The following is a 19,948-nucleotide window of genomic DNA, read 5'->3' on the forward strand; positions in this document are numbered from 1 at the left end:
GGGGTCCCGGGACCGCCGCTTGAGGCCCAGCCCTGGGACCAGTCCTCCACGGCACCGGCCCCACGGCCCACGGCCCAACCACAGTGGCTGGCAGCCGACCTCCAAGGTGATGAGGATGCGACAAGACACGCCAGCAGACGCCGGGCGACACCCGGCAGCCGGAGGCGGTTCCCACCTGACGGACAGCTTCCCGAGAGGGTAAGTGATTTGTCCACAGTGACGGGCTGACCACCTCTCCAAGATGGTGCGGGAACCAGGTGTTTCTTCTGTAAACCAAGGACTCCACCCACAGTGCCCATCTGCTGCCAGTGCCGGGGCCAAGACAACAGCCTGTCTGGGGTGGGTGGTGGGGTGTGCAGTGAGGACGGATCGGGGCTGGCAGGGGGGACGGCAGCACCGGGCAGGGGCAGGCGCGGGTGATGACCCGGAGGCGCCCGAGACCAAGCCTCGTGCCTTAGAAACCAGTGACAACCACGGAGCTCACGTTCATGTTAACTGCGAGCCAGGTCCCCTTCTCAGGGTTCAGTGTACATGAACTTCTCATCCTCACAAGCACCCAGTGACCCCGTCATGCACACGAAGTGACTGTCCCACAGGACGGTCACCAAACCCGGAGACCCAACGCTCTTCTGCCTCCACCTGGTACAAAACAGACACACGGGTAGCCTTGCCTGGCAATAAATATTTTAATTTTTGTTTCATTTTTTTATGATGACAAATAATTTTCAAGTTTATTTCCTTTTTTTAAATACAAAGCTAAACCACAAACAGGTACAACCAAGACATTCTATCTCACATTGACACACTCCGTCGGATCCTCCTCCGATTGGCTGACCACTGACCAGGCAAGTGTGGGCTGGGGGAAGACTCCTTAGGTAGCACCGTCATGAGGCTGGGGGGCGGGGCAGGGTGGGGGGCGGTGGGTGAGGGGCTGGAGGGCGGGTTCTCACACCTGTCTCCATTCACAGTCACCTGGGTCCAGGGGGGCGCTAGGGGGCCCAGGTCACGGCTCCAGGGCCCAGACCCCGGACCGCAGGTTAACAGAGTGAGAACCAGACCCCCTTCGGGAGGGAGGAGGCAGCTGCCCATTTGCTCCTCCTGACGTCACAGTCAAGGTGACCGCTGTACCCTTAGCCTTGATCCCCGGGTGCTGACCGCCCTGGGGCGGCGGCCTGCACTTCAGGGCTGCACGGCCTGCGTTTCGCAGGAAGGACTCCAGGTGGTGTGACACAGAAAGCCTGACAGCAGGTCTGGAACTTTCGACCCAGCAGAATCTGGTCGGGGTGGGCGGGGGGGAGGGGGAGGGGCAGGGAGTACTGGATAAGTAATTTCTGGTCCCACTACAAAACTTATTTTTGATTAGAATAGAGTACCATCTCGAATCTCCTCTACAAAAACAAACCAAAAACCAAACCAAAAGTAAAAGAAAAAAAATGCAGCCACTCCACTCACTTGAAGACCTATGTACATGTAAGTTGTTTTCTGTGGTTTTTTTTCTTTTTTTTAATATCTTTTTTGTTTTTTTTTTAATTTGTATTACTTTCCTAAAATAAATTCAGTGTTCACATTTCTATAAAGAATCACCCCAGTTTTGGGAAGCCCCGGCCCTGGCAGGGCCAGCTAAGCAACGCTTTTCCCTGCCCACGACTCCTTCGACGGCCGCCCCGGCGCTCCGGGGTGCCGGCACGGCGGCGGCCCGCGGAAGAGTAAACCTAGGCCCGGCCCGTGCCCAGGGGCCACGGGGGCGGCAAGCTTTCGAGAAAGCAGAGGGGAAGACTAACGTACTGCGAAACCCTTTTAAAAAATATTCATACACTTCCGTGTGCGCCTGGCGAGACGTCAGGGAAACAAGAGCTTACATCCCGTCCAGGCCGCCGGGGGGCGCGGCGCCTTCCCGGCCACCGGCGCTCGGACCTCGGGGAGCCGGGAAGAGTCCGGGCCCTGCGGCCGGGGGCGGGGGCGGCGCCGGGCTCCCCAGCTCGCGTGCGACTCTGTCCTCGGAAACCCTGCGCCGAGCCTCTGGCCCGCGTGCACGGGAAGCCCGGACGTCCAACTCGTATGCAAAAAAGGTACAAAAACAACTAGAATAGAAAAGTTTTGGTAATATAAGGCCATCTGTTCAAGTCCACCTTGGAAACCTGTAACAGATATTTAAATACTACAGTGAAAAGGCATCTTAATATACTTTTTAAAAACATCTGAAGTAATCTGCTAAGATTAAGTGTGTAAAAAAAAAAAAAATCAATTCCCTTCGAGGGCACTTTGTCCACGGCGGGGGAGGGGCGGTCAATGCTTCAGCCAGGGGTGGGCTTCGATGGACGCCCGGCTGCGGTCGCCGTAGTCGTACAGGAGCTCCTCCCCGGCCTCGATGTCGCGGGCGGCGATGAGGATGAGGTGAGGCACGCCGTCGATGTCGTGCAGCTTGGTTTGGCAGTTCCCGCACTTGCTGTGATTGATCAGTCTGCCCAGGCGGTTGGTCTCGCGGGTGGCGTCCACGCTGGCGGGGGGGGGCGGGGAGGGCGGGCGACAGAGGGTGGGTTAGTGCGGCGATGACGAGGCTCTGGAACGCGGCCGGGTCCCCGCGTGCTCTCGCCTCTGTGGGGAGGTTGATGTATGGCCCCGTTTGGGGGGAAAGCGATTTGACTCAAAACACTGTCTTTAAGAGCCTGGAGGGGCACCGGGTGGGGTGTCTGGTGGGGGGGGAGGGAGGAGGCGGGAATGCAAAGGGCGCTTTGTGGAGGCCGGGGAGCAGGGCAGTGGGGTTCTGCACAGCAAAGCACTGAATGGGAGGCAGCTCCGCAGGGTGGGGGAGGCTGCGCGTGGGGCACGGAGTGTGGGGACTCTCCGTCCCTTCCACTCCATCCTGCTGGGAACTAACCTGCTCTAAAAGAGTCTGCTTTAAAAAAAAAAAAAAAAAAAAAAGCCATCAGCTGCACTGGCCATATGGAGGACGGAGCAGCCGGCGAGTTGCAGAGCCGCCCTGGCCACGTGCCCTGAGAGGGGGAGGCCAGGTGAGCCTCAGAGCCCCGCTCACGGGCCCGCTCCCCGGCGGCCTCCAGCACAGCTCCGACCCCAAAGGTGAAGAAGGGGAAGGGGGAGAGCGGCTCCCCAGTGTTGGGAAGCCCACCGAGCACTGCGCGGCCCGTCCGCTCTGCCCCGAGCAGCGCCCGCGGACTTACCAGTAGGTCTTGCTCAGGTACTGGAAGTAGTACATGTAGCAGCCGGTGGAGGGGTCTTGTGCGTACAGAGCCTCCCGCTTCTTGGCGTCGGTGATCTCGATGAGGTCCCCGTGGTACTCCACCACGAACTCGCCCCGGGAGAACTGCTTGGTAGCGACCACACCCCTGCCTTTGCCGTCGATGAGGTCGATCTGTCGGGAGGCGAGGAGACGGAGAAAAGCTTGGTTCGTCACAGCCAGAACGCCGCCACGCGCGGCCGGCTCAGGGTGCCCGGGACCGCACCGCTCCCACGACTGGCTTTCCTGCGGTCCGCCGTAGAGCCCACTCACTTTACACGGGCAGGGCACGCGTTAAACATATACATGTGTGCAACTTTACACGGGCAGGACACACATTAAATGCACACAGGTGTGCGACTGTTGCCTCGACCCACCCCCCCTCGTGAGAAGTCTGCCCTCAGGCGGGTGTCTCCCCACCGTGCAGGTGAGAAAACTGAGGCTGAGAAGCAGAGCCATGTCCAAGGCCACGCGCCTAGGACACGGTGTAGCCCAGACCGAACCCTCCGCAGGCGGCCCTCTGGAGGGCAGCAGGACCCAGGGCTCTGAGTCCCTCCTTTATGCCGAAACTCACCCTCCCGGGCCCCTCCTCACTCGGTTACAGACGCAGGGGAAGGTGCTGGGGCTGGGCCCAGACTCAGGTTCAGGTCTCCCCCAAGGGACTACACCCAGCACAGCCCTGGGCCTTCTGACCCGACTCCCACCCAGACCCGCCTGGCCACCAGAGCGCCCTCCTTCTCGTCCGCCCAAACGTCTTTGAAATTTATCAAGACAAAAGCGTATTTCGTGGGCACTGCCATTTCCCAGAAAAACAGAGTTCGGGAAAAATGTATTCGTTTCTCCCTTTAAAAGTATACCCAAGTGTCCCAGGTTCGATTCCCAGCCAGGGTACATTCCTGGGTTGCAGGCCATAACCCCCAGCAACCGCACATTGATGTTTCTATCTCTCTACCTCTATCTCTATCTCCCTCCCTTCCCTCTCTAAAAATAAATAAATAAAATCTTAAAAAAAAAAAAAAAAGTATGCCCAGGCATCGTACTGACTGAAAGAAGCCAGACACAGCAGCCATCTATCCGACGGTGCCGTCTGTACGGAGCGTCCAGAACAGGCCACCCGTGGCAACGGCGGGCAGCGGAGCACGGGTGCCGGGGCTGGGCAGGGGCCACGGGCGGGGACCGGGCGTCCCTCCGCGAGGACACGGGCTGCAGAAGCGGACAGGCAGCGCCTGTGCGGCACTGAGTGTGCGGAACGCCCTTCGCCATAGACCGTGACGTGGCCGACACCCCAACTTGCATGCTGTGTGTGCTTGAACGCAATTTAAAAACCGTTCCCTTGGGGCCACACTTCCTAGACGCCACCCACCTGCCTCCCTCACCAGACGGGGTCTGGACAAGGGTTTCGGCACTGGGCGCCACGGCGACCCCGCAGCGTGACTAGCTAGTGCTCACCGGAGGGTCACAGCCTCCTGCCGTCGCCCTGACCGTACCCGGTCCTTAGCCCCCACCCGGGCCCTGCCGCCCTTACCTTCATTCCTTCTTCCTTCCCACTTTCGATCAACTCGTCTATTCTCCTCCTCTCTTCAGACTGGGAAGGAAACGAGACCCGCGTCAGCCTTCTCTCCCCGGCCACGCCGGACCCACCTGGGCCACACCACGAGGTCCCCCACGGCTGGCCTCTGTGACACCGGTCCCCAAGGGTGCCCGAGCCCCCCAAGCTCCCCCCTTGATCATTGCCCATCTGTCGTGGACTGTTTTGCTGCTTGGGTTCACCCGGGGCCAGGAGGGACACAGAGGTGGCCCAGGCAGAATTGGGGGGCCGTTGAGCCGTGTTTGGACCACGCTGTGTTTCAGAGAAGACTCTGACTCGATGCCAAACCGCCAGGGCTGGCCACGGGCTGCGCCCATGAGACGGGCATGGCTGGGCAGGGGGCCTGGCCCCAGGGAGTCCACACCGCCCTGACGCAGAGGCTGGGGAGGAGGGGATGCTCTGGGCCCACCAGTCCCGGGGGCCGCCCCTCCTGGCCCCACCTCCACCCCAGGCCCTGGCCCCACCGCTTGGCCAGCACGCAGGGAGCTGGAGAGAGTTGAACAAAGACACAGCAGGGGCCCCAGCCCACCACAGTGGGCAGCACCGTGGGAGCTGTGGGAGCAGCAGGGCCACCACCTGCAGCGGAGCTCGGACCTCCCCACACAGAGGGCCACCTGGGGAAACACCTCGGCCAGTGGAGACGGCCCGCGGCCCCCGGGGGACCTTTCTAGTCGCCAGTCCACTCGGGTTTACTGAGCGCCTGCGGTCTGCGCTGCAGACACAGCGGTGAGCAAGACCAGGTTTCTGCGACCTTAGGAGGGGTTTTCGGGCACCGCAGAAGACCCCCCACCCCACCACCTGGGACAGCCCCGAGCCCAGCTGCTCCCCATGTCCCCCGCAGGCTCGCAGCTGAGCCCGCCGGTGCCGCCCAGACACCTGCAGCCACCTGCACTCCCAGCTGCCGCTCCGCCCCGCCCCCCACTCTGTTGTCCACACAGCAGCTTCCACAGGGGTCTTTTAGAGCCAGAGATGAGGTGAGCTCACGTTCCCTCCTGCCCAAGGCCTTCTGGTAAGTTCTCTCAATGCCCTACTTTCGCCCACCCCTGCACTTCTGTGCCAGCAGCGGTGTCCCCTAGCGTGGCAACCGCGACAGTGGGGAGGCTGTGGAAGGGCCTGCGGGGACACTCCGTACTGTCCTTGCAACTCCTCTGCAAATGCAGAAAATCACCCCCAAACAAAAACTTTGTCTAGCAAAAACGCAAGCCTTTCCTGCTACAGGGATGGGATCTGTTTTTCCAACGGCCTGTGGCTTCCCGTTCCTGTGACTCCTGGGGCTACTGTGACTTCCCATTCCACAGAGACCGGGCCTGGCCTCCGGAGCCCCGCCCCTGCACTTTGGCCTGGGTCAGGCCTGCTCCTGCCGCAGGGCCCTTGCACACGCTCCTCCCCTCCCCCGGCCTGGGGTGCCCTTCCCCCAACCCATCCCCCTGGCCTGCTTCCTCCCTTGCACACGGGCTCTGCTCAGAAGGCACTCCCTCGCAGGAACGTCCCTGGACACCTGGCTCAAGTAGCTCTGCCTGGCCGCACGACCAAACTACTGCTTTACTCGAGTCCAAGGGCTCCCTGAAACTGTCTTGCTTTCTGGCTGTTTTTATAAGCTGCGCCTGGTCTCACTGATTGGGGCATCTCCTGGCCCAGAAGAGCGCTGGCACATCAGCCCTCAAAGCAACGCCCCCCACCCCCAACAACGTGGACTCATTATTAAAGAACGAGGGTGCAGCCTGGGGAGGAGCGGCAGGGGGGCTGAGCCCATGGAGTAACCGGAGCAACACCGCGGCAGACGCCTGGGGAGTTTCCTGCTGTGACTGAGCGTGGCACCGAGGGATGGGTGGAGGGAAACTGGGACCAGCTGGAGGTCCTGCAGGCAGAGCCAAAGGGATCGAGTTTCGTTCTGAAGGCCCCATGGTCGGGGCATGTCTCCACCGAGCTCGAGGCTTCCTAGACCCACAGCGGTCCCAGAGGCAGACCAAGCAGCAGGGGACAGAAGTCAGACATCCCTGGCTGGAGTCCGCAGGCTGTACGGTGCGCACTGGGCCCAGGGCCGGGCTGGGGATGGAGCCGGGGCACGGCCAACCAGTGCAGCCCGGCCCCTGTGCTGGCTGTGACCCCCTTCCCCCCCCTCCACACACACTGCCAGGCCAGCCAGCCAAGAGCCCCCTTGGCCTGGCAACGCTCCGTTCAGGGCGGTTCTGCAAGGCCCAGGTCCCACCCTCCTGCCCTGGCCCCAGCCCCCGCCCAAGCCACCTTCAGACCCAGAGTTGGCCAGGCCGTTCGTCTCAGTATCAGCCCTGGCTGCCCACACCCCTGGAGACAGCTCGTCTGCCTGGGCCCCGGTTCCCGCTGCCCGGAAGGGCAGGCAGGCCAGCACTCCACCCCGGCCCACTGCCTGGCCAGCGCCCCGCCCCTGCCCCAGTGTTTGCTGGGCAGTGCCAACGCAAACACGAGGACACAGCGCGGCTCTCCGTCCAGGGCCAGAGTGGCTTCCCTGGGCTGTGGACCGAGCTCTGGGGAGCAGAGGCGCCGGCCCCCTCCGCGAGCCCGCTGCAAGGCTCAGCAGACCTGCATCACGGCCCATCATGGCCTTCACTGCCCGGACAGAAAAGCCCTTGTTTTTCGTTAAAAAGGCCAACTCAGCTGCCCTGCCCTGCAGCGCGGAGGGCCTCCCTGTGGGGGTGCTCGGTGACGGCCCATGGGGGCTGGGGGCGTCTGGGCCCTGGGGCCTGCCTGCCACCCACCTCGATACCCCCCTCGAGCTCCTCACACCGCTGCCGTCCCAGGCTGACTCAGCACAGCCCCCCAAGGTGGCCGTGCAGCTGCTCTGGGCCCCAGACACACCTTCCCGAGGGCACAGAGCCACAGTTGCTCCCTGGGGGAGCGCACGGACTCTCGGACCCTCGTCTTGTTTTCCTGGTACACGAGGCCCCGCCCACGCGAAGGAAAGAGAGAGGGAGGGCACACCGGACTGCCATATCTGCACACCGCAGAACCAACACAGAAATCGCCGAAGGGAACCAGTGAGGCGTGGGTCCCCCAGCTCCCTGCGGGGGTGGCAGTTCTGAGCGCTGCTCCTCCACCACCTTTGGGTGGCTCTGGGTGTGTGGGAGGGCGGAGGGGCTGCCCAGACACCCCGAGTGGAAGCCACTGGGGGGGAAGCAGCCGGCGGCTGCAGGGCTGACCACGCCCGGTGCTTTCCTCCGCGGCCAGGTGCTAACCACCTCCCACAGTGTTAAATGCCAATGGCCTCTGCAAACACAGCAGCGGGCGGGGCCCCGTCCAGCTGGCCTTCCTGTCTATTTTTCAGGGCCCATAGCCGAGTGGCAATGACCAAAGAGGGGCCCTGAGACGTGACAACGCCAGGGGAACACAGCACCTACTGCGTGCTGGGCACAGTTCTAAGTGCATTGGCATTTAACCCTCCCAGCGACCCCACAAGGTGCCCCCTCTTCTCATTCGAGAGACAGTGGAGGCTAGACACCGGCCCGGGGCGACGCGACCAGTTGTAGCACTGTACCACCCGAGACCCAGTGCGGGGACTGCCGCACGGCAGCCAGGCCAGGCCGGCCTCGGGAAACTCGAGGCCTTCCCGTGGTCCCAGGCTCCCTGGCCCCGCCCACAAGTTCCGGAAAAGCCCCCAGGGCAGCACCTGGCTCCCCAGCCACAGGTTCCGAGGCTCCTTCCCAGGGCATCTTAACCCAGCTGCACGGTAACCCCGAGCGTGACGATGGCCCCCATTAGGCCAGGGAGCCGGCCGAGGCCACAGAGGCTGGCGCTCGCCCCAGATGACAGAGGGACAGCTCAGTCCGCACGCCGAGTGCCGCCCGCCGCACCGCCCTGCCCCTCGGGGAGCTGGCGTGACACCACGCGCCAGGGACTCTACCTGCAGCTCCGCTTTGCTCTTCCTGGAGCTCCTCCGCACCGGGTAGAAATCTGTGAGTTTGCGGTTCTGCTGCGTCCTTCCTGGAGCTCTGGGGTGGCGTAGGGGGGAGAGAAAACCACACTCGCACCGGGGCACACACGCTCCCGAGGGGCAGCTCCCTGGGAACCGTGTCACTTGAACACCTGTGGTCGCGTGGGACGTCTCGGAGACAGGCTGCCTCTCTCCGTGGGGAGGGGAGGGCGCTTGGGCTCTGGGACAGACACACGCCAGGCTGAGACGCTGGCAAGTACTGGGGCCACTGGGGGCGACTCGAGAGAGGGCAGCCTCCCTGGGGGGGCCTGCACGCTCCGGGGGGCCTGGGAAGACCGCGCCGCCGCAGGGTCCCGGGAGCTCTTACTTCTTGCGCGAGGCCTGCTTGCCCTTGCCCGGCTTCTTCAGGGCCGGCTTGGCGAGGGCTGCATTGGGGGAGTCGCAAGACGAGGTCGGGGTTTTTGGAGGTTCTGCTGCTTCAGATTTTTGGTTTGGAAAGGGTGCCAGGGGGCCTCTCCTGGCGTCTTTGATCTTAGTTCCTCGGACTTCATGGTGCTTCGGAGGGCGTTTCCGTGGTTCTCTTCTCTGAAGGCAGAGGGTGGGGAGAGGAGGTTTCTTCTAGGCGCCGTCTCCAGATTGCCAGCCCGAGGGCTGCGCGCTAGGACAGGGGCGTGGGTGTGCAGGGCAGGAGAGCCCTCTGCCTACTCAGCCCAGTGTCCGTTACCAGCTACTGGCTACCAGCTACCGGGGGGCGGGTCCCTATCTCTACTTTGGACCCGGACGCCGGGCAGAGCCTTCTTCCCCAGCTTTCCCGAGATGTGACCGGACAAAGAGCGAGGTATTTAAGTGGGTCTAGTTCATTGACACAGCTGGTCTTCTGCACCTGGAGGGGGTTAGACCCCGAAGCAGAAGCACCAGGCAGCCATCCCGGCACAAGCGCCCGGCCAACAGCCTCCAGGACCAGGGCTGCAGGCCCCCAGGAAAAAGTGAGCTTCCCGAAGCGAGGGCCAGTGTCGTTGGCCGGGAGTAGGCTCCCTGCAGAGGCTCCTCCCCAGGTGCCGCCTCTAGCGGGGTCCCAGCTGGGCGGTCACCCGGTTCTCAGCTCAGCTCCGGGACACTGGTCAGGGCGCCGAGAGGCAGGGGCGTTGAAAATGGGTTGCTACTGAAACAATTGTGGAGCCTCAGGACCGGAGAGCAAGCCACTTTTAAAAAAATGCCTTACTTTTAAAAAAGTTATTTATTTTTACTCATTATTTATTAAATTTAGAGAGGGGAAGGAAGGAAGAAAAAGAGGGAGAGAAACATCAATGTGTGGTTGCCTTTCAAGCAGCCCCTACTGGGGACCTGGCCTGCAACCCAGGCCTGTGCCCTGACTGGGAATCGAACTGGCGACCCTTTGATTCACAGGCCCATGCCCAATCCACTGAGCTACACTAGCCAGGCAAAAAACAAAACAAAACAAAAAAAAAAACCTTACTTTTTAAAAAATAAGTCAACAACACCTGGCTGGTGGGAATATACCATGGTGCGCTCATTTTGGAGAAGCGTCTGGAAGTTTTTCATAAACTTAAACATAACCCTGGCTGGGTGGCTCAGGTGGTTAGAGAGTCATCCTGATACACCAAGGTCGTGGGTTCGATTCCCCGTCACATACAAGAATGAAGCAATGAATGCATAAATAAGGGGAACAACAAATTGATATTTCTCTCTCTTGCTCCCTCAAATCAATCGATTAAAAAAACGTAAGAAAAGGGAATAAGACATGATGCTCAGTGACAGAGGCCGGCTCACAAGGCTACATGTTAAGTGGTTCCATTTACAGGACTCGTCCATAACACGCAAATCCACAGAGACAGAAAGCAGACTGGTAGGGGCCTGGGGCTGGGGGAGGGGAGACATGGGGCGTAGCGGCTAACTCCGGGTTTCCTTTGGGGGCGATGCAAAATCAACAAATGCATCACAACCGCTCCAGGCCTCCCTCACTCCGCCCGCGCCCTCTCTGAGTGGAACCGGAGGGAGTGAGGGCCAGGACGTCAGGCACGGGCCCAGGGTGTGGTGCCGTGAACGTCCGCCGTCAGGACAAAGGCCGAGGATCCAGACTGAGAGCCTGGCCCTCGGCGTCCCCATCCAGAGCACATTCGGCCCAAAATGCCACTCGCTGCCATCTAGTCTCTGTCGGAGCCAAAGGAGCCTGGCTGGGCACCACGTCACCACGGGCGGAGGACCTGGACATCCCACCCACTCCAGAAGGGAGGAGACAGGCTGGCCACGTGTAGAGAGTGCCCCTCCCCCACCCCGTCCCTCCGAGGGAAGGGGCTGCCCTAAGGAGCCTCTCGCAAGGCCCTTTGCGCCCACGCTTTGACTGCTCTTCGAATAGCCCTGAGTTCTCCCACTTCACAGAGGGGCAAGCTGCTGCAGCCTTGTCCCCAGCAGTGGCAGAGCGAGGGTTCGAGCCCCGTCGCCTGAAGACCACCCAAACAGCATCGCCCTGGGCGGATCAGGGTGGGGCTGGCTCCGGCCCCTGGCTCTCAGATCTGGCCCTGGGGCTGGCCTACCCATCACATGTGGCACTTCCTGTTACTAAAGACAAGGCTTCCTTGTACGGAGTGGCTCCTCTGAGACTACTTTTACGAGAAGGGAGCGGGGTGACTGGGAGAGCCCACGCGCCCCAGGGCCGCCTGGAAAGGGAACACTGGGGCTGAGAGCAGATCTCTGGCTCTCCCCCGGGCTTCGGCTGGTTTTGCAGGGGCCGGAGAGAGCTTTCAGTGTCCATACATCGTCTTGCTCAATATTTTAAGTCACTGCAGACCGCGTTCTTTAGAGAGTGGCTCTGAACGCGTGAGTGGAAAGAAACTTAGAAATCAGGTCAAGGCCAGCTCATAAAGGGAAGGAAGTCAGGGCCCGGTGTTCGCACAACAGTCAGAACACAAGCGTCTGGTGTTTGACCCAGACTCGTAATTTCTGCACGCCGGCGCCCGTGAGCCTCTTGAACGGCAAGCCAGGGGTGTGTTATCGCTGCGGTTCGGCGGGGCGATCCCGCCTGAGGGACATGCCGCCTCTTGTGAAAGCAGGAGAACCTGTTAGACCGACAGCACGTGCGCCCCGGGAGGGGCCGCCCTCTCCCCTGGGCCTGTGGTCCTTAGCAACAGCCGAAAACATGGCTCCTTCCAAGCCCGGGTGTGAGCAGGCTGGACTAAAAGGTACCAGAGGCGTGTGCTGACGGCGGAGAGAGGCTGCCGCGGCCCGGCCAGCCGTGGGCAGCGCGCGGGGCCACCTCGGACGCTTACCTTCCCGTCTCCGGTAGATCCCGGCGAACGGCTTCCCCTGGCATCGGACTTCGTGGTGCGCCACCGAGTTCTCTTCCTGAAGGGGGGAACGCATTCCGGAGCATTTGTTCGGGCTCATGTAGGTGTAGATCTTGGGCTGCCCGGCGAACACGTTCTCCTAGAACGACAAACGCGGACTCTGAAGCGGCTGTCAGGAGGGGATCCCGCAGCGTCTCGGGCGGGAAGGGGCAAGCAGAACACAGACAAGACCCCGACGTCACCGTCTCTCCGAGGCAGGGCTACCGGGGCCGCCGGCCCAGGCAGGGCAGCGGGAGGTTTGGACCTCCCGGGCCGAGTCGGCCTTTTCCTGAACAAATGTGGTCTCCAGTTCTGGTCGCTAAGGGGGCACCTGGCCAGTGGGAGAACCAGCCGACGCAAAGGTCTCTGTCAGGTGGAGAAACCCACCAGCAGCAGGAAGTCGGGAGGACCGGGAGTGGACAAAAGAGGACCGGGGAGGGCTGGCCTGTGGGCAGGAGCCGCAGGGACGCTGGCTGGCGCGGAAACAGGCCTCAGGGAAGCTGATTAACCACTTCTTGGTCTAGAGGTCAGCTGGTCGGGCTTGTCACAACCGCCCGGGCCTTCTGTGTGCCAGGTCTGGCCCCTCTCTCCAACCAAAGCAGCCCAGCAGTCTCCCGGGACCGCAGACGGGACTGCGGCTGGAATCCTCTGGGGTAACTGCGGGTGGGTGGGGGTGGGGTGCTGAGGAAAGCGGGGCCTGCTGCCAGCGCATTCAGGGCGTCACTCTATTGCTAATGGCAACATTGGCACTAACGGGGGTGGGCAGGCGGGTGGGGGTAGCCAGGTCACTGCCGGTGTTTGTGGGTGTGGGGCCTCACCTCTGAGTAAGCACAGCCCGCGGGAGAGCTCCCCAGAAACAATGCCGGGGCCTTTCTGCCTGGGGAGCTATTCAACACCGAGTCAGCAACACCGCACACCCCGGGGAGTCAGCCACCTCGGGAGTAGCTGGGGTCTCAGGTGTGGAAATGCCATAAAGACACAAACTTTTCCGAGGTCAAACACAGCCCGGGTCATGGCGGAGCAAGGGTGGGACGCCACTCCCAGGCAGGCAACAGAAAAGGAAGCTGCCGGCTGGGCGTCCCGCCCGCATCCCAGCCCAGGGCGGCGGGCGGGGGCCGCGGGGCAAGCCCACGTGCTTGCGGAGCGGGGGCTGCGGGGGCGCCCGGCCCTCGGGGCGCGCTGAGTGAGTGCGGGGAGGGTGCCTGCTTACCCCGTTGGTGCGGGGCCTCCCCGGGCCCCTCTGCTCCACAATCTCCGGGCCCGGGGCCGTCGCTGCCACCGCCACCGCCGCCGCCGCCGCCGCCGCCTCCACCGCGCGGGGCTTGGACATCTTCCTGCCTGGAGAGGGGGACCCGGGGGAAGCGGGGGAGGGGGCGCTCAGGGCGCGGCGGGGCGGGGGAGCGGGGCCGCCCGGGCCGGGAGCCGCGGCGGAGCCTCCCGCCGCAGCCATGTTCCGAGGCCCCGGCGGCGGCAATGGGCCGCCCGCACCACCGGAGGCAGGGGCAGGCCGGCGGGCCAGGCCGGGCCCCGCGTAGCACTCCCGCCGCCCGGCCAGGCCGGGCCCCGCGCGCCGCCCGCCCCCCGCGCGGCGGGCCCCGACACACCCACCTGCAGCCCGGCCAGGGCCCATGGCGGCGCGCCCGGCGCCCTCGCTGCGGCCCGGCCACCACCGCTGCCGCTGTCGCTGCTGCTGCTGCTGCCGCCGCCACCAGCGCCGCCGCGGCGCCCCGGGAAGGGCCGGCGGCGCCCCACGGCGCCCCCTTCCCCCATGGCCTGCGAGGCAGGGCCCGGCACCCGCGCGCCGCGGCAGCCCCGGCCGGCCTGGGATGGAGGACGCAGAGAGGGAGGCGCTGGCGGCACTTCCTCCGCGGTCTGCCCGCTTGCCCCGCCCACCGTCCGGCTCCCGGCGCGGGGAGGGGCTGGCAGGGGCGGCGCTGCGAGGCTCCGGGGGAGGGAGGCAGGGCGGGCCGCGCGGCCATGACGAATCCCGACTCGGGGCGCGCCCCCTCGCGCGTGTCCTCAGCCACTCGCTGGGCAAGGGGTGGGTAACCAGAGAATGACAGCCCAGGCTCCCTGCCTGCCAGGCGGTTAGTTCGCTGGCTCACGGATATTTGGGAGACCCGTCCGTGCCAGGCGCAGTCAGCAGCGGCGTGCCCCGGAGCCTGGGCTCACGAAGCGTTTTTGTGGGCATTTAATCCTTCCCGCAAGCCCATGGGCCAGGTGCTGAAGCAAACCCGTTTAAGACGTGGATACGGAGACTCGAGGGAGGTGCAGGGCTTGCCCAAGGCCATAGAACTAGAAAGTGACAACCCCAGGTGATCTGTACTTGACAGGTACAGACCCTGAGGGGAGAGAGCCAGGGTTACAACGGGAAGTTTGCTGGGGCTTCTCTCGTGCGCGTGAACCCACTCAAACACCGCAGCAGCCCTAGGAAGGCGGCACTGTTGTTATCTCTTTCCACAGGCCGGGAACATGAGGGTCAGAAAGATGAGCAGGGCGGCCAAGTTCTTGGAACCAAAGTGAGTTTCCAGGCAAGTGACCCCACAGTCTACACTCCCAGCCACTACCTTCCTTGTCCCAGATGAGGAGATTACAGTTGGGAGGGGCACATGGCATTACAGAAGGGTGTAGCAAGTCCCCAGGTTCCCTTGTCCCCGCGCTTCCTCCCCAGGAGCAAGTGCTCAGTAGGCAGGGGGTCCAGGCACGCTGGCGTCGGATCCCCCCCAGCTCAGTGCCCAGGGCAGTCCCAGGGCGGGAGGCCAAGGAGTCCCTGTGTTTATGCAAAGTCAGATGTAAACAAGACACCTCTGGGCACCTCACTGGCGCTGCTGGGGTCACGGCCAGGGAGCCAGGATTGAGGATTGGGTTTCCCTCCCTGCCTCAGCCCAGAGGGGCTTTGCAACCATGGCCAAGTTGCTGTCCCAGTCTAGGCCTCGGTGTCCTCACAGATAGAGGTCAAAGACCTTGAATTCCATGACCTAGCCAGGGCGCCTTCCAACAACCACAGGTTAAACGAATAGCTGTCACTTTAAGTAGCTACACCTTAGAAGGAGTAAGACCGAGTGGGATTAAACGGGCAGGACACTGCTCAGGAACAAGCCTCTCAAATCTGCTCAGGGTGTAGCATCCTTCAGGGCAGGGCGGGGCAGGGGACCACGCCCCCACCCCCAGCCACGGCGCTGCCCCCTTGAACACCACTGAGGCCCTGCTGAGAGTGAAAGAGGACGCTAAAGTGACACTCGGGCAGCCGTCCAAAACGGCGCCTGTCACATCTTTGGGGCAGAGAAGGTTTTTCAGCCGCCAAACTATTAGGAGAATCACGGTTTGAGAACAGGAAGCACCTTGTCCACTTCGTACACTGTTTTAAGCCCCACCCCATGCTCACATACCCTTGGCCACAGTGCTCTCAATTTCGGCCGAGTGCAGGGGATGCAGTAAACATAGGTCTGGCACCAACTCCTCGCCACTCTGCAGCTCTAGGGCCTAGGAATTCTAACGTGAGTCATTCCATGTAAGTTTTAAAACAGTCTTTCCTTTCTCTGTACACAAGGTGTTCTATGTACATAATATAACAAATACACCCACCAGCAGAGAGAAAAACTCTTCAACATTGCCCAGGGTCTCGCAGAAATAGAACTCAAAAGCCGTGATACCAAGAGCTGGCCCTTATCGAACGTTCACTGTAAGTTCGGGCCTGTCATACGCATTATTAAGTCGAGCCTCCCCAACCCCGTATGAGAAGGTGCTGTTCCCATTTTCCGGATGCAGAGACGGAGGCTCAGGGAAGAGAAGCCTCCCCTGCCGAGGGTTCTGGGCCCGGTGCCGCCGCACAAGGGCAGTTTACCGGCGGGATGGACGTCGCTTCCCTTGAGCACAGATGCTAACCTGGCAATTCACTGATTCTGCAAACATTTTCTGAAGACCTACTCTGTGTCAGGCCCTGTGGTGAGGTGAACACAGAGGCCGATGGGGGGCAGTGAGGACAGAGCGGTCAGTCGGGACAATGGGCCATGGTGGGGCCTGCGGTCCTAAGAGCAATGGGAGGCTGGGGGTGGGGGCGGAGTGGAGGCCACGCGGTAAGAATCTGTGTCCAGGCTGCTGAGGGATGGTCAGGAGGAGGCGGCAGAAGAGCAGAGAGACCAGTAAGCAGGCCCTCCGACAGTGCGGTCGGGGGCTGGTCCTCCTCAGACGGACACACTCAAGGTCGGAAACGTGTACACAATTCTGAAACTTCAAAACCAGGGAGGAGTTGCCTGTCTCCGAACCTGTAGTTGGTGGGGCCCAGTGGGCCTCTCAGAGTGAACTACAAGTGGCCTCTCAAAGTGGTGTTTGTCCCAAAGACCACTTTTCTAGAAGAAAAAACAACAACAACGAACCCCTTGTTTGAAGTGCTATAGATGATTTGGCACGTACGACACCCAGTGCCCCATGTAATAGTTTGCAAGAGCAATGCAGCCTAAGAGATAAGTAACTACTAATTTGGGGGTCAAGTGAGACCGGGGAAATCAATAGCCAATAAGCTACAAAGGTGGTACGGAAGCCCACCATGGTAGCGGCCGGGAGCCCCCGTCCTCTTTGGCTCAGATGGGTGCCCAGGAACCGGCAAAGGCACAGGGGCTAGAGAGCGACTTTGGACTGCAGCTCCCGCCTCCGAAAAATGGAAATGACCATTCGTAGAGATTAACTGAGATAATAAAGTGCCTAGCCCTCAATGGTAATTATTAAGTATTGGTAATCAATAAGTATTATTTGGCCCATATGAAGTATTTCAGTATTTCTATGGCCAAGGGCTTCATTTTGCCCCTCCCCCCCTGAAAAGATTAATTAAGTTAAACTATTTTTTTAAAATGCTCTACTGTTGAAATAGGTAGATTAAATGATTTTACTGTGATGGGAAAATGAATTGGGGAAGCATATTTTATTAATGTTTGTCAGATAAATTAGTCAGATACTATTAATATGCTTTTAGATGCTTAACACTTTTCTGGAGAAAAACAGTCGTCTTAATTTCCTCTGTGGACTGAGTTATTAAGCGCAGTAACTTGAAGTTTATTATGCCTCATTTCTTAACTAGAATCTGGGTAAGTCTTATCCCAAAAGGCCCTAGAGGGACGCTGGGAGAGTAAGCGATGCGGCTGGGTGCAGGGCCTGAAAAACAGAGGGGCCCGATAAGTGTTTGCCGAGGGAGTCCTTATTGTATTCACTATTCTTGCTCTCCTACGGAAATGCAACGCCTTGGAATATTGAGAAAAGTGTAAAACCTCAACTTGTTTTTTAAAAATAGTAATGCTAGTCAACCGTCAATCACGCTCAAATGTTTGCACGAAGGAGACGCAGCGGCTGGAAGAAATGACGGGCAGCTGGGGGTCACTTGGCTGCATAACGTGGGTCTCACAGTCCTGGCAGCAAACTGAGTGTGCAAAGAAGGACTTCGGGGGGGCAGGGACTTGCCTCCCGCAGCTGTGCTGTCCCTGCCACCCAAGCCATCTCATATGGGCAGGAGCCCTGCCCAGCTGCGGAACGAAGGGCCTCCCCGGGAGGTGCCAGGGCACACGCGTCACCCCCAACTGGACCAGCGGGGCCGGGTCCCTGTCCCGGAGGCGCAGGGCTGACTCAGGGCGTGAGGTCAGAAGGCAGGCGCCTGCCGCGGCGTCCACTCGGACGCGCTCCCCACGCTGTGGGTCCCCGACCTGAGCCCTCGCCGCAGGGTCACCTCCTTTCCCCAGCAGAGAGAGCGCCCAGAGCGAGCGAAGCCTCGCCCTCCCCGGTCTTGACAGCAATGACAACCATTCCCTGGAGGTGACCTGCGCTTTAGTTTCCAAGGGGCTTGACATATGGACCCGCTGCCTCTGCACAGGCAGGCCTGCTTGTGCCCACACTTAGGGGAAACTGAGGCACGGGAGTGGGAGGGGCTTCTGGAGGCTTGAGCCGGGGGGGGGGGGTGAGGAGCCTGGAAGGTTCCTCAGCGTCCCACACCTCCCACCCCCGGTCCACGCGCTCCAGCGGAGCAGCCCGCAGGAGGGAGCCTCCCCGCCGCCGCCGCCCCTCCCGCCGCCCCGGTCCCCCTCCAGCGCGACCCCCACCCCAGCAGCCCAGGCGCTGAACACCTGGGAAAATACCTCTAGCCATGACCCTGGTCTGTCACCGCCTAGGATCTCCCGGGAAACGCAGCTTTCGAAAAAAGTTGCAACAACTGTAGCCAACTGCTCCACAGGGCACCGGCTGCTGCCCTGATTGGCGCGGTCGCCCGCCTCTCCCCTTGCTGCGCGCCGTGATAGGCGAATACGAGGGAAAGCCCGCCTTTCTCCCCGCCTCCCCAGCTGGGGGCGGGGTGAGCGGCCGCACTTTCTACAAACGCTTTCGGGACAGGTCCCGGAGGAGGAGGCGGAGGGGTGGATGTTTAAATTTTACCGTCTCCCTGCGCTGATTGGCTGCGTTGGAAGGACACCCGCGCTGCCATTGGAGGCCCCAAACTCCGCCCTCTCACGGTGCTGAAACTCAGCCTCTAGAGGTTTAGTCACGTGGCTGGAGGACCCGGCTCCGAGCGGACTCCCGGGACTTCCGGTTTTTTCTCCAACTTGACCAGAACCCGACTTTGACCTGCTGCGTCCCCATAGGACCTGGGAAGCCTGACTCGCAGCACTTGAGCATCTCCAGCACCTTGACCTCTCCCAGCAGTTTGATCCATTCCCTCCTAGGTTCGAAAGGTTTACTGGAACAGTCTATTATGCCATTACAGTCAAAGCCCGCTGGCCTAGCTCCGACCAGCTAACCGAGTCAGTGGCTAAGCCTAGAACCTCAGCGAGCCGTAGCCCACCTACCATGCCCACCTGTCACAGATGGGGAAACAGGACCAGAAGGAACAGCTAATTTACTTGTTGCCCACGGTCACCCAGCAGTTTAATTGCAGGGCCCTGGATCAATCTTTTCACTATCAGCTCACTGGATGATTGCCTGAACCCCAGGGAAACACCCCTGCCGTGTTCCCCACCCAGGGGAGCCTCCCTCGGTTTGGTCCCAGAGAAGCACAGGTGTCCTGGATATTTTCTTTAAACGCAGGGAAAGGGATCCAGCTGCAGCTCTTCCCTTGGGGTCCCTTCTGGGGATGTTGACAAAGGTCACCTACTCATCCATTCTCCCTTTGGTCCCCAAGAAGGTTTTGGCGATCTCGACATTTCTCAAAGAGCCTAGCACGGAGGGAAGCAAAGGAGGGTGATGGTGCGTGTGAAAGCACCGGGGAAAGGGGCCCGGAAGTGCTGTGCGGTGCTGGTGTATCATTTCATCGCTACGGCCCTCAACGTCCCTACCTGTCCAATGCTTTTGGAGTTGGGTAAAGGGTGATCTTTAAGGTTTCTTCCAGCTTCCACGAATATAGAGAGGTCCTAACTTTCCCTAAAATTCATCAATGCAACATTTCCTTGAGCTGTATACCTGGCATTATCTGATCCCCTGAGGATAACACAGTGGCAAATAAGACACACACCCATATTTTTTTAGGGAAGAAATTAATAAGAAACCACTTAAAAAAGATTTCTATTTATTTTGAGAGAGAGGGGGAGAGAGAAAGAGGGAGAGAAACATCAATGTGTGGTTGCCTCTCATATACCCACACCTGGAAACCTAGCCCACAGCCCAAGCATGTGCTGTGACAGGGAATCCAACCAGCAACCCTTTGGTTCATAGGCCAGTGCTCAATCCACTGAGCCACACCAGCCAGGGCCATTTTTAGTTTTTAATTGAGTTTGAGAGAAACATAGATTTGTTGTCCCACTCATTTATGCATTCATTGGTTGCTTCTTGTATGTGCCCCGACTGGGCATGGAACCTGCAACCTTGGCAGTTCAACCTTAGTGTATCATGGCGACGTTCTAACC

General features: G+C 60.7%; 1 protein-coding gene across 1 annotated transcript; it reads right to left on the bottom strand.

Annotated features, from left to right (window-relative positions):
* Positions 1-1,508: 1,508 nt before the first annotated feature.
* On the bottom strand, positions 1,509-18,289 carry KMT5A (lysine methyltransferase 5A). The gene is given in 9 exon segments (XM_028527741.2): positions 1,509-2,497; positions 3,180-3,370; positions 4,761-4,820; positions 8,701-8,788; positions 9,098-9,266; positions 9,269-9,310; positions 12,012-12,174; positions 13,285-13,412; positions 18,194-18,289. Coding segments are annotated over 9 exon segments (1,062 nt in total). The 5' UTR covers positions 18,204-18,289; the 3' UTR covers positions 1,509-2,286.
* Positions 18,290-19,948: the final 1,659 nt, after the last annotated feature.

The sequence above is a fragment of the Phyllostomus discolor genome, chromosome 13 (assembly GCF_004126475.2).
Source record: "Phyllostomus discolor isolate MPI-MPIP mPhyDis1 chromosome 13, mPhyDis1.pri.v3, whole genome shotgun sequence".
In the NCBI taxonomy this organism is placed as follows: domain Eukaryota; kingdom Metazoa; phylum Chordata; class Mammalia; order Chiroptera; family Phyllostomidae; genus Phyllostomus; species Phyllostomus discolor.